This window comes from Bos grunniens, chromosome 4 (assembly GCF_055505025.1).
Source record: "Bos grunniens cultivar Pamir isolate PY7600 chromosome 4, Bosgru_T2T1.0, whole genome shotgun sequence".
In the NCBI taxonomy this organism is placed as follows: domain Eukaryota; kingdom Metazoa; phylum Chordata; class Mammalia; order Artiodactyla; family Bovidae; genus Bos; species Bos grunniens.
This window is the reverse complement of record NC_141168.1, coordinates 68556599-68571629: the sequence shown is the minus strand read 5'-3', so window position 1 is coordinate 68571629 and position 15031 is coordinate 68556599. Positions and strand designations below refer to the sequence as shown.

At 36.9% G+C, this 15031-nt stretch overlaps 1 protein-coding gene across 5 annotated transcripts in view; it reads right to left on the bottom strand.

Annotated features, from left to right (window-relative positions):
- The window catches only part of MET (MET proto-oncogene, receptor tyrosine kinase), a 115085-nt gene that overhangs the window by 16254 nt on the left and 83800 nt on the right, over positions 1-15031 (bottom strand). For 3 of the 5 annotated variants that reach the window (XM_086396738.1, XM_086396742.1, XM_086396739.1), the window contains 5 exons: positions 8815-8961; positions 7428-7584; positions 7094-7234; positions 3692-3922; positions 1702-1782 (listed from right to left, as the gene is read on the bottom strand). In XM_086396738.1, the coding sequence (XP_086252864.1) occupies positions 1702-1782; positions 3692-3922; positions 7094-7234; positions 7428-7584; positions 8815-8961 (757 nt within the window). Of the gene's footprint in view, positions 1-1701; positions 1783-3691; positions 3923-5032; positions 5201-7093; positions 7235-7427; positions 7585-8814; positions 8962-15031 lie in introns of those variants that run through there. The other 2 variants (XM_086396741.1, XM_086396743.1) reach the window with 2 other exon arrangements.

Below are 15031 nucleotides of genomic sequence, written 5' to 3'. Positions count from 1 at the left end.
GGCATGGGTTGGCAAACTTTTCTGTAAAGGACAAGACAGTAAATATTTTTGGCTTTCTAAGCCACATGGTCTCTGTTGCAAATACACAACTCTTGCCATTGCAGTGCAAAAGCAGCCACTAATGGCTGATAACAGTGGCTGAGTCTTGATAAACTGTTTACAAAAACAGGCAGCAGGCCATAGTTTTCCAGTCCCTGGACTAGGAGGATTTGAAGACCAAATGTTGCCTATGCTATCTACGTAGACTCTTTTGTTATAATAGTTTCCAAATAGAGATCCCAAGGGCCTGATATTAGTCAGCACTAATGAAGAGTTAACATCCTTTAATTTATTAATCTGATTAGTATCAGTGTCAGTGATGATACTCTTTTACAAATGCAGTGCATCTAAGGCCTGGACATCCATCTGGACCAAATAGAGATCAACATACACCAGGGACAGAGAAAGATTTCTTGGCAATAGGACTTCTTACTACAACTGGCAGTACTGCTCTTTATTGAGGCAAATTTATTGACAATTATACTTAATCCATCACAGTTTGTAGTTAGATTTCATATAAATTGTTGTTTTAATTATCTTGTAGTTAGACTTCCAACAAAATGAACCATACAGAACACTGTTCAGCATGCAGATTTATGTTCAAAAAGGCTGAAATATTTCTGTTGATAACATATCTTGTAGGAAAACCTTTCACACATGCATTGAAAACATTAATTCCAATATAAATTTGTAATGTATCTTGTTAACATTTTTTTAGGCTGCCTCAAACTATGAGCAGAAACTTAGAAATGAGGGTAGAAAAGGCAAGCACATTGACTTGACATGTGAGGCCTGTCAGCAAAGGTGAAGCCAGGCAAACTCGACTATAAGGAGTACGGTGGGTTGTACAAGATAGTAATTCATGCCATAATTATGGCTCTGGGTCAGTAATAAAGTCTTAGTTTATGTTTGGAAGCATTCCATATTTCTTCTCTCTTTTTTTAAACAGGAAAAAATTTCAAGAGGAAAAAATTTCAAACTAAGTTTAATAACACATATACATGGGAAAGACCCAGGAAAACTGAGTAACTCTAGCATTCCCTGCTTCTTAAAAGGAGTATGCATTCCATTTTAAGCAGATTTTTCTCAATAGTAAATAATACTAAAAATATATATATTCTAGCTTTAAAAGGGGGTAAGTATCACTTGCTAAGGAAGTTCATTTAATTAATGGATTATCTCATTCATCAAAAATGTGGATAAATGAGGTATTACCACATTTATAATTTTTCAATTTTCTGCTGTTTTCTCTTGTTTGACTTATTTCATTTTTTATCTTTTTGATGGAAGTTGTGGTTAAAGAAATAATTATAGTAATGCCTCTGGGTACAATGAGTCATTACTACTGTATGCGCCAAAATGCTTCCAATAGTTTCCATAAATGTCACTTGCAAAACAAATATTATAAGCCAAACATATTTAAATGATACTTAGGCTCATCCAAGAATCTCTTTCATTCTTACTTATGAGAGCTCTGAGGGATAATTTCTGGGGAAATATTTCAATAAGAATTTCGATCACACATTTTAGGATTAGATCCATCGTTCCAGCTAGTCACTGATTTTTCCACAAGGGAGAGTGTAAATCAACATTTTATTATGAACTGTTTATTAGTCTGCAGCCACAGAGGTGTACTCCACTGTTAAATAAAATACAACTTACTATTCAAGGATTTCACAGCACAGTGAATTTTCTTATCATCGTTGTCCAACAAAGTTCCATGATATACACACCCAAAATGTCCTACGTGATAGAGGGAACTTGGTTAGTGCTGCATTAGTTTTATTTGTTTAGTATTATTTATTAAGCTTTTCATGATCTTCATTTCTTGTTTGTTTCCTACATGGCAAAAAAGTACATTGTTTCTTATGCTTTTGATTAACAGTACCACTACTTGTGTTTGTAAAATATGTAGATATATTTTACTCAAAGATAAGAGCAATATTATTATTTAATACATGGTAAAATATTTAGGTGATGTAATTGTTATTAGAGGTTAAGATAATAAACTATTCAATAGCAGTGGAACCAGTGAAAACAGGAGTAACATCTGCCTCATATAAGGAACATTATTATTAAGGATCAAAAAATATCTTTTAAATATAAAAATAAAGTTTTATCCACATGAAGAACTACAATAAAATAAGGTCTCTATATTTCAATAAACTGAAATGAGATAAAAATGTCACCATTAGAAATAAGATGAGCATTATAGAATAAGGATTTCCCCCATTAGTCACTGGTTAATATGAAATCCAGGCTGGCAGAAACTGAAAGACAATGGCCTGAATGAAGCAAATTCACTCTGAGTCATTTCATCCAGTTCTCTCTGGTTTTAGCCACATCACTTTCCCAATGGTAGCCTTTCATCCAGTGGCAGTAATTTTCCCCAGAGGTTCCAAATGTCTGATAGCTGTGTAAGTCATTAAGAAATTCATCCAGCTGGCTAAGACTCCCCGAGTGCCTAGCATGTGAGTGTTGGGCATTAGTCTACCCTCTGGTAATGCAAAGATGAATAAATAAAACCTACACTCTTGAGGGCTCACATTCTCTTGGGGAAAGCATATAAATAAACAGTAGTATTCACAGAATCATTCATATTACTACTTTATAAGAGAGATAACTGCCATTTTAGCACCTTTCATGATAAAAATACAAAATACTAATTTTAGAATATGTAGAATTAGAACATAATTAGTTTAGTCACACATTCTAAAACTGGTAGTTACTGAGATTTATAGACTGGTAAAAGAACTATGTATTACTCTGATGTGAAAGATGTCTGTTAACAGTGAGGCTGCTATTTGTGAAGGGGAGCATGCTAAGGACTAAAATCTGGAGTATATGATAGAGGAATGTGTTGATGCTATCACAGGAAAATGGGAAGGCCTAGTGAATGTCCCTTCAGCCTCCTCTGCATCATGCTGGCTGACATCTGTGCTATCTCTTGCAGCACATACTGAATAAAAGGATCAGAAGCCACTTGGTATTAAAGGTAAAACCTTTTTAGAAAAAAAAGGGAACAGTGGAGTTCATTTCCTGGCTTCTGGTTGGTTTCTTTTCCTGCTCAATATTTCCTCCAGTACTGTATATGCTAGCTGTTATTGCTGCTCTGGCTGGCTTAATACAAATATTCATTCCTCTTTGTATAAAGAAATTGGAGTGCATTGTAGAGATGATGTATACTGCTTCAGATCAAGGGAAGGCTATAAATTCCCTTTCTCCTGATGCTGTCCAGCAGTGTACAAACTGCTATAAACCAGGACTTCATAGAGTTAGTCAATATTCTCAGGGTAAAGAAAGACTGGAAGGAGATATGAGTGAAAATATTAGAATTTAATAGAATGATTTTTAGACAGAAGTAAAAGGCACTTTCAAGAAATTATAGTTGTCATTATGAAAAAGGTGAGGAAGGAATGTGATTCATTAGTAAGATGTCTGGGTGATTATCAAGTTGTCTCCATGCACAGGGGCAAATCCCCATGGATGTGATTTGCAGGGTTGTACTTCTGCAGAACAGAAATCAAGCGCACTTGTTATCACTGCTCTGTCAGTTGCTTTCACCATTGTCTAATTCCTAATCTGTAAAGGCAGAAGATAAAATGCTTACTGGAAAATTGTGTTTAACAAAAAGCTGAGTGGAAATACTTACCTCTTCCTATGACTTCATTGAAATGTACAATCAGACTGCTCGGCCCAATTACTACGTGCTGAACTGCCTGGACCAGCTCTGGATTTAGAGCACTGAGGTCGATGTGGACGGTATTTTGCAGTAATGGACTGGATATATCAGAGTCCCCACTAGTTAAGATGGGGGATAGATCTGTCAGAGGATACTGCACTTGTCTGCATGACCCATTCTGAGATGCATTAGGAAACTGGTCTGCAAGATTAAGCAAAATTATTAGAGACAGTAGCAAAACCTCAATTAGTGGGGACTGCAACAGGAGAAGCAAACTGAATTAATAACAAAATCAAAACTTAAATGTAAATGTAAAGAAATAATTATTGTATCACTACATGAGGCTAGGAAAAACCTTTACAAAGGAATTGATCTAATAAAATAGTAAATTGGGAAAAGATATGGGTATGTGTGTATGTGTTTATAAAAAACATTTATTAATTTTCTTACATTAAGGAGTAACTTTGAAAGTTGGTTTTTTCCTTTTCATTTCCTTAGACATTTTCTTTTATATAGCAAAAGTCAAGCTTGAGGGTTGTTTTTTAACATTCTATACTCATAAGAATGAAAAGTGGCAAAAATAGTCAAGCAACTGCCTTGTCCCACAAAAATTCAACTGAACTCTAGGAAAAGGAAAAAAGAAGCCTTTTGAGAGACTAATGTTTATTAATGGAATTAATTAGTATTGCTCAAAATGTATGTGGATTCCTGGTCAAAGAAAAATATATATAATGAAATATATACCTTTCTCTCTCTCTCTTTCCTCTCTCTCTCTATATATATATATACACACACACACACACACATACATACAAACAACTAGACATGTATAATGGTTAAACTTTTAGAAATGAAAACTTTCCATATTTGTGGTAAGTTTTCCATCCTGTGGTGGCGGCAGCAGATCTAGTATTATCCTTGTTTAGAGGGAGCAGCTAAGGACTGGGTTGGTGTGCCATCCTCATTGCTTAGAGGGCACTTGGAAAGGGATCACATCAACATTCCTTGTAAGTTGATCTTTATAACGAGTCTCAGGCAAGGTTCCCTTTTACTAGGTAGGAAATTGTGGGGCTGAGAGCACATTTCTTAATGTCAAATAGGGCAGAGAAGGCAACAGTTGCTTTGCCCTTTCCAATGGGAATCCATATATGTCAAGGAGAGGGTGTTATATTGGAAGCAACTGACTTGAAGATAAACTAGGTTGGGTATTGAAATGTATTAGTATATAACACAGAGAAGGGAGGCCTATGTGGGGGGAGGGTCCTCATTAGCATCAAAAGAAAATATTGTTTGCTTGCAAATGATCAGGAGAATGAGAACTTAAGAGAGCGGCATAAAAAGAAAGTTGATGGTACCTCTGATTATTCTTAAACCCACTTAAACATGTTTAGTGTTTGCCACACTGGACAGTTTGGGTACTACATCAATTTGGCCAGAGCAGTAAACTCAGCAGTGGTTCCAGAAGAGCTTTGGGATCACCTGTAGTTATGAAAATTGTAAGTTATAGTAATCATTTGCTAGAAATGAGACAGATGCATTCTATATCCTTCTTTAAAGGATGTTGAACATTAGGGGAGTGCTTGAGATGTTAGATGGATGAGCGATGGAAGGAGCCTAGCTGGGTGTCTGTTGCTTTAATCCCAGAGTCAGGATTTTCAAACCTTTCCTAGGGGGGAAATGCAGATGAGCCAGATGATGGAAACTATAAACTCAGTTCCTCTGCCTTCACTTCTCAAACTTTTGCACCTAAAGATTAGAATTCTAAATTCTCAGAGGTGTAGAGGTGGAGGGAAATCCTTGATGAGGCACAAGAAAAAGTTCTCTGGCACAGAAATTGTACTGACCTTTCCGTTAAGTTCAAACATGTGCACAAACCATCAGTGTGATTCTGGTTTGACACACAGTGTATTCTAAGTCTGCAGAAAAGACTCATAAAGAGGCTGTCCCTACCACACACACAGAGAGAAGCTCTCTAAGTGCCTCTTTCTTAGGTACTGGCTGTGCATTTCCTCATTCTTCTCTGGGTAACCTTCTTTTGCCTATTTTACTTTTCCATGTCTCCAAGGAGTAGGTTCACTGTAGGAAAGAGGATGAAACTCAAGTTCCTTAGCAATGATGACAGAGGTCTGGTGAGCAAAGAGGCTGAAGGAAAATTAAGTATACTTCTTCAAAAGAGTCACTTGTTAATTTTAAAGATCTCAAACTTGAGCCATTAAATGTGAATAAAAAATAATAAATAGGTCTACATTTCAAAACTATAAACTGGATTTGATTTTCCCATGTTGTTAAGAGCCTGGATTCTTAAAGGTGAATGGAATCATGTGGGAAAAGACATTAATGGCATCTGTAGAACTAACATAAACTTGAAAAAGTAAGAGGCAGTAAGTGTTGAAAAAATTAAAATGTTAAGTGCCTCACTGCTCTTGTACTTGTTTTGATGAGCAACTTCTAAGTTCTGCAGTATCTTCAACAATCTGTGACTCATTTTATTTGTCCAGTGGTAAATATTCAACCAGGAAAATGCTTGTACTTGACTCACGTCCTGTAACTTCTAAAGATAATGGAGCAGATACAATACAGACATTCTGCTTTTACCAAGAGAGTTTAAATAAAACAATGTGAAATACTGTGCTTAATCTGACAATTATTAGGCCTAATGTTAACTCTCCTTTTTAAACAGCATAACTGGGTTCCTGGTGGCTCCGATGGTGAAGCAGGAGACCTGGGTTTGATCCCTGGGAAGATCCCTGGAGAAGGAAATGGCAACCCACTCCAATATTCTTGCCTGAGAAATCCCATGGACAGAGGGGTCTGGTGGGCCACAAAGGGTCAGACATGACTGAGCAACTAAGCACACACTGGTTAAGACTCAAAATAAATTCAAGTCCTGGGATGCTGTGGATAAAAGACTGGGTGCTAACAGTTCATTGAGACTCCTTCAAAGGAGTGCTAAAGGTATAATTTAAATGTCTGAGGATCAGCAGGTAAAAAAAAATATAGCAGTACCAACTTCTGTTTCAATAAATATGTCTTGTATCTTAACTCTTCCTGGGTTGTTAAAGAGAGCTTCACAGTTTCTTAACATTGCACTGAGATGATAAACAGCTTACCTTTGCTCAAATGATTTTTAAAATGAACTTTTTTGTGAGAATAGAGCTTAAAGACTCTAAAAAATCTCATATATGAGTTCATTTAAAAATAAGAGTCATGTAACTTTGTGTCAAATTAAATACTTCTTTGGCCAAAGAAGAGGTGACTACTTCTTTTATATTTTTATAAAAATATAAAGGCAAAACCAAAAATAAACAACACTGCCACAACCCACTGAAGTGTATGTATAGGTATTTTTCAGAAAAATAAACTGAAGTATACCTTCTGGAAAAGTAGCTCGGTAGTCTACAGATTCATTGGAAACCATTTCTGTAGTTGGGCTTACACTTCGGGCACTGACAAGCCTATCCAAATGTGGAGTGTGTACTCTTGCATCATAGCGAACTAATTCACTGCCCAGATCTTAAAAGAGAGAGAAAGACCTCGTTAAAGACTTGGCTATCATGGGTCCCAATAGACTTTGATCCGGTGACCAGAACTCATGGCTTTTATGGATTGCATAAGACCACACACATGAATCTATGACAATTTTAAACTGTAATGATTGTATTGTTAAGGCAACGCCTTTAAAACAGACAATAAAAAAATTATGCACCTTTAATTTGCTTCCTTTTTTTCAGCCACAGGAAAAGCCCGAGTAACAGTAAGAGTATTATTGATATTGAGACAACACCAACAATCAATCCTGTGAAATTCTGATCTGGTTGAACTATCACTTTTCCAAGAACAGTTGAAGAAATTGCTTGCTTCCACTACAAATGACAAATAAAAGTCAGAAATTAACCATGATATGTACAAAGTACACTACACAGTTGAATTATAATCTCTCTAGGCTCAAAATAATACCTGGTTATTACTGTTCTAGAAGTGGAATAATTGCCTCCAGAGTATTAAGACATTCTTCAATTCTTGTTCAGTGTTCAAATAATTAGGGGCTACTAATCACTGAAATACTTACATGATGCCTAGCTGTTTGTGCTTATAACTAGGTACTAGGAATAAAAAGATAAAAATCAGTCTCTGACCACGAGGAACTAAAGTGTGAAAGGGACACAAACACAAAAGTAAATGATTAAAAAAAATAAAATAAATGGTTATAGTTCATGATGATATGTACTGTAGAAGCACGAACATATTGTAAGAAGCAGAGACAACAGAACATTAATTCTGTCCTAGAGGATAGGGTAGAGGGCACAGGAGACTCCCCATAAGAAGTGAATAATTATGTTATTATTATGGGATAATAAAATCTCAGAGTAGTTTTATTTGCTTTGTTTTGATACACAGAAGAAATTCTGATGCTCCTTCCAGCTCTAACACGGTATGATTTTTTGGATTTATGGTCCATTTGAACTCCAAACTCTGATCTCATGATTTAGCTTTTTATTTTTAAATTTTTTATATGTTCCCATTTCATAACTGTTTGAAAACTTCAAGACCCCTTTAAAAACCACATATATTTGGGTAAACAAAATGTGGTATATCTACATAGTGGAATATTACTCAGCCTTTTAAAGGAATGAAGATAGCTGTTTATATGAAAAGGGTTGCTATAAAATAGTTTCTTACTTCACTTCATCCAGTGTATACACATTCTTTTATTTATGGGACTATGCATTTGAGATCACTGTGGCTGGCAGTACTGTGTTGGCTCTGGCCTCCTAGGGTGGTGAGAGGTGGGAAAAGACACCATTGAATGTGTCCTCATCCCTCCTAAGGATTACAGCAAATTTCAGCAAGAGTGTGGCATGATGGAGAAGAGTGTAGCCAACAAGGACTTTTGAGACCTACCTTTTGAAGCTTGGGAAGGAGACAGTGCAACAAAAACATCACTATTTCTAAAATAACAATTAAGAATCAAGCTGAACTGATGAGCTAAAGCCTACACACAAATGAGCTTTAATGATTTATTTTAAGCCTGCAAGTGACATAATTACACTGGCATCTTTATTTACATCATGAGAGGAAAGCAGGAATCCCACCTCTATATTTAGTTCGCTGTTCAATTTCAGCAGGTCACTGGGGACCGTACATAAAACAGCTTCAGAGTGTGAGTGTATATTTTCACAGCTCTTATTTCCAACTTTTAACACCTCCCCTTTAACTGCTTCAGGGTCAATATCATTTCCCTAGAAGAAAAAAAAAAAAAAAAAGGAGCTAGTTAACACTTCACAATTTTGAAGGAATGCAAACAATTATGAAGGAATATAAATATACTGCAAACACAGGCCATGTTGTTTATCAAGGCACATGATTATCTGACACTCATTTTCATGGGGATTTGGATGGTTGAAATAGAGAGTGACCATTTCAGGGTACTAATTAGTCAGGAATCATAGGATCTAGCTTTTCCATCAAATTGGATTTTAGAGAAAAGGAGAGATTCTTGACTCATACCCTTAGGTCAAATGATGTCTTTTTCATAATCAACTTATTAATGTTTTCAGGGAGTACTGATGGTTGGCAAAAGGGAAATAATTTAGAGATTTAGTTTGAGCTGCCTAATGCAGAGACACTTAGCTCTGGCTTCACTTTTAGAATCACAATGAGGGCTTTATATAAAATACTGATGCCCAGGTCCCATCTCCAGAGATTTTGATGTATGGATATAAAAGTCAATGTATTTCTTTGGTGTTTGAGTTGGGCAGTTTCTTTTCATTCTTCTTGACCGTTGAATCCTATACAAAATGAATCCACTTTTAAAGACATTCTTGTAAGATGCCATAAGACCCTCATTATGATGAGAGCATGATTATATTATTTTGAACAATTATATAGTTACATGAGGACATTAAAAACATTATTCAATTTGACATATTTAGTTAAATGAAGTCACCATTATGCATTTAAAATATCACTGTTTTGTTTAAGAAACCAATAATTACCCTTGGGAAAGAAATGAAAACAGAGGTCCAATTTCTCATATGAAGACTTAATGAGTATGGTTACAGTATTTATTAAAAAGCCATTAGTCAGAGGAGAAAGATATCAAAACATAATTGTATTTTTCTGAGGGACAAAGAGCAGCCAGTAACAACTATAGTACTGCTACCTTGTTTTCCACTTTATTTTACATGATCTTTAATACCTGACAAACTAGTCTTACATTGCCTCATATAGATCTCGAAAGAGTGCTAGGTAAGATATCCTGGGAAAAAAAGTTAGAAGAAAATTCTTCTTTCTAACATGAATTTGAAGTTTAAAAAAAAATTGATATAGACAAACTCTATCCTTACGATACTTCCAGAGGCAGTATGCGTACTCCATTGAACCAGGTCAGCCACACAGGGCAAGTCCATGCAGAAGCACATAAATCTAACAGGTCACCTTGCGGCTTCAAATGACAACTTGTTGGTTAGGACTGAGGAGGACAGCCCTGGACCACATATTGGAGGGAATTCAGGAAATGACAAAGGAAAGAGATTAAAGAGCTGGAGGGCTTGATTTATGAGGGAATGACTAAAACGTGTCTTGCCAGCTTAGATAATGATGAAGGCTGGGGGAAGGGATGAACATACTGCATCTACATTTCCAGTACTCCTTTAGGCTCAGGGTTGCCTAGGATGTTGCATAAAAGCATCTCCAAAACAAAAACAGATGACAAAGCTGAACAACAAAACTTTCTCATTTGTGCCTCCTAAGAAATGCACAATGATTAGTTTCTTATGTTAGAAATTACTATCAGCTTTGTATGAATAGTGATTATTTTAAAAGTCTACAATCCAAGATACAGAAAATGTGATACTGGAAGTCCACTACTATATAACAGAGAGGATTGAATCAGGAGGAAAAAAAGAAGGTATAGGCTAGTTTTTGTCATTTAAAAAAAACATAGCTTTATCAAGCTATGGAAAAAAATGTATATGTTTAGAAATTTTATTTACTTTTTATTATTTAATATTAACTATTATTAAATAGTATAATATAAATAGTAGAACAAAGTTGGATTCGTTGACCTTTCAGTCATTATATATAAGGTTTTTTTGTTTTTATTTATTTGGCTGTGCCAGTCTTAGTTCTGGCATGCGACATCTTTAGTTGTGGCATTCAAACTCTTCAGTGGTAGCACATGGGATCTAGTTCCCTGATCAGGGATTGAACCTAGGCCTTCTGCTGGGAATGTAAAGTCTTAGCCACTGGAACACCAGGGAAGTCCAATAGGTTTTTAAATAAAGCAATATAAAAGGAGATTTCTGGTCTTCAATCCCTTACATATATAGAGCAATCTAGAGTTGTAATTATCTCATTTTATCCTGTAAAGACACTTTCCTGAGGTAGAGATTATTGTCATTACTGCTTTACACATTGAGAACTAAGGTTCAAGAAGAGACTTGGTCTTGAAGCAAGTCAATTCCATTTGATACAAAATTAGGCTTCCCCGGTGGCCCTGTGGTAAAGAATCCGCCTGCACTGCAGGGGCTGCAGGAGATGCGGGTTTGATCCCTGGGTCAGGAAGATCCCCTGGAGAAGGAAATGGCAACCCATTCCAGTATTCTCGCCTGGAGAAACCCATGGACAGAGGAGCCTGGTGGGCTACAGTCCATAGGGTCTCAAAGAGTCAGACAAAACGCTAGTTACTGAGAATATAACGATGAGTAAGAGTTGCTTTTTCTCACTGCAATGTTAAAATGAATACATTTTTAAAGTCAAAAAACTATTACTCCTAATGTGTCATATTAGTAAGTCTCTTGCCCTTTCCTCTGCAACTCTGGCCAGGTATGACATGTTTCTACCTAGGACTCAGGCCTGGGAACCCATGTCTGAGCTGGTTAAAGAACAAAGTAGATAGGAGTAGAAGCAGGACTTGAAAAATAATATCATTACACAAGGGATCTTACAAGTTTTCACGTGTCCAGGTGGTCACAATATTGAATCTGGGCAAGTCAGCTAAGGCCATGTAGGGGGATGGCAGTAGGACTCAGCCATGGTTCAGGGAGGCTGGCAGCAGAAAAATCAGTGAGGTGGTGGTAGAGGGACATTTACACTTTACCGAGAGAATATGAGCCTCCTCAGCTTGGGAATTAGGGCAAAGAACCTTGATGGGAAGCTTCAAAACTAAGTGCACTGGACATTAACAGGCATTTGGGGAGAAAAGTTCCCAGGTCATTTGAGAAAAACTGGGGGAACCAAAATTAAACTGGCTTCTTCACTGGCTACTTGGGTCAGTAGGATACCACAGGTGCTGTCTATAAGCCCTGGAATATGGCTTCCCCTACCTCAGAATGCATATTAAAGTGTATAGCACAAAGAAAAACAGTTGACCCCTGAATAACATGGGGGTTATGGGTGCTGATCCCTGTGTATTTGAAAATCCACACATAATTTCACAGTCAGCCCTCTGTATCTGAGGTTCTGAAACCATGGATTCTTTCAATGCAGGATCACATAGGACTGTAGTATGTATTTATTGAAAAAAACCTGCATGTAAGTTGGACCTGAGCAGTTCAACTTATATTGTTCAAGGATTAAGTGTCAGCTTATGAAAACAATCAATAAGAATAGGTCTTGACACTGGGCCAAGTGACTTCTAAGAAAAGAGCCCTTCATTTCTACCCTGTTGTAGACAGAACTGGCCTCACAGTGGTTGTGAATGGGTTTTGGGCCTGTAATTCCAGGTACATCAGCCAGAAGTGGGAGGAAGACAAAATCTGGTAGCTCTGGGCAGGAAGTGGACTTAGCGAACGACTCTCCCTTCTAAATCCTTCTAATGCCAAGACACTGACACAGACCTCCATCTGAGTGAGCTCTACCTGAGCTTTGTTCTTAGGCTCCTTCCTAGTATCATAGCCCAAGTTCCTGTTCCTTGACTTAGCTGATCTTCCTGCTCCTTTTCATGTTTTAATCAACTTCTCCAAACTGAATTTCTGAAGCATCTCTATTACCATGTATATCAATATGCTCTGGAATATGATATAGCCCCAGGGCAGTGTCAGGCAGTTCTAGTTCCAGCATTAAATACTGTGTTTCTCTAGTTTCCACAAAATATGAATAAAAAGTCATATAATAGGATAATTAGGAAATATCGGGTTTCTTTTCATCAGAATTGACTTTCAGGTATTTGTAAAGAGTTTAGAGCTATTTTACTTAAAGGATTGCATGGACATCTACATACCACATGATAGAAAATTTCCCTATTATAAAAGGTATTTTGGTATACATTAAATGAAAGTTAATATGCAAAGCTTTGTAATGTAGTAGCTGCTGCTGCTGAGTCACTTCAGTCATGGTCCGACTCTGTGCGACCCCGTAGATGGCAGCCCACCAGGCTCCCCCGTCCCTGGGATTCTCCAGGCAAGAACACTGGAGTGGGTTGCCATTTCCTTCTCTAATGCATAAAAGTGAAACATGAAAGTGAAGTCGCTCAGTCGTGTCCGACTCTTAACGACCCCATGGACCGCAACCTACCAGGCTCCTCCATCCATGGGATTTTCCAGGCAAGAGTACTGGAGTGGGGTGCCATAGAAAGAAGACCAAATATGGAATCAAGAAATTTGATTGTGAGCCCAAGTTATACTGTTTGCTCCCTACGTGACCCAAGACAAACTATCTAATCTTTCTAAACCTCTGTTTACTTATCTATAAAGGGGGACACTACTGAAGTGACTTAGCAGCAGCAGCAGCAAAGGGGGATAATCATCACTGACCTCCCAACCTCATATGTCCACATGAATCTCTAATGAAACAATATTTGTCAAAGTACTGTGTTAACTAAAATTTCACAAAAACGTGAGCTGTTGCTGACATGAACACTGTGCCTTCATGTGTACTCCCAAAAAGATGTTTATTTCTGATGACCACTGTCCACACTGGTGCCTAAGCCTTCGATACAAACTACCACACACATTATGGAGTTTCTGATTCATGCTGAGGAAGACCGATACTTAGTCTCTATTATGTTCTCTTGATCCAAACTTGACTGACCCTCTTGGCCATGGTGTAATCACTGGGCTAAATACTGACTAAGGCAATTCTCACAACTAGGGCTGGAAACTATCACAATCTCTTTTTAGCCAAATAATTCTTATATGCATGGCTGCTTAAGCAGCACAAAACTCTTCCTGGCAAAAAGAAGCAAATCTCACTCTAAATACAATTCTCTCCATGGTGCTTTCACTGATGGAACACAAATATATTTCACATTCATGTTTTGAATGGTAATTGAACATGAACAACATGAAATAAAATAGCACCCTTTCTTTTGCTAAAAACAGTTTACTGTTTGTCCAGAAGAGACCTTTTCTCTTCTCTTGCTTTATGTTCCTTATTTCAGAGAGGCAGAGGTTTTAATATGGTCAACTTTAGAAACTGATAAAGGGTTAAACTGCTGTGACACAAAGATTCTCGTATAGCTTAGATTTTCTCTTACATATACATAAAATATGGGAGATGACTAAATCATGACACTCCCAAAATAGTCCCCCTAAACTGTTCCTATTTTCCCCAGATTGCCACTCTGTGACATGACAGGGGATAGACCATTGTTAGAGAAAAGAGTCATTCTGTATATAGACAAGAAAAGAAAGTCTCTTGTGTCTATTTCCAGAGACCTCTTGGGCCAGGTTGGGAATAGCATTAAAGGCTGAGGATGATGTCAAATCATATTTTTCTTGGTCCAACAATTTTGTAGGACATTGAATAATGGGTATGTAATTTATAGAAAAAGGAGTTTTCTCCTCCTTGTAAGACTATTAGAAAGGGTAGATAAAGAACCATTATTCTCTAATCCTTCCATGACAGATACAGGAACAGAAAAATAGAATTTATCTGGGTGTAGAAGTATTTGCAAATAAACCTTTGTTTTCATCAAGAAAAACCAAATGGAATCTTTGAAATGGCAAACACAGTAATTGTTGAAAGCAAAAGGTCACACTAGATTAATTTTATTGAAAAAAAAAAGTGATAAAAGCTCTTTTTCCCTTTCTAAAACTAATTAAAGAAGCAGATGAAAGAACTTTGCTATGGTAAACATGCTGTTCACTGAAGCAGGCTTCCATTTAATTTCATGCTGGGCTTGCTTAATTATTGTGCAAAACACAATTGGGAGGTTAGTAAACTTGTATGAGTGTGAATGTGTACATGGGTTTGGCTGTAGACAAAGTCTTGTTGAAAAAGCAGAACAATTTTAGTAAAAACATACTCTTACTTATAGGGAGATGATCTATGGGAATTTATATTACATCTAAACAAGGACTACCCTAT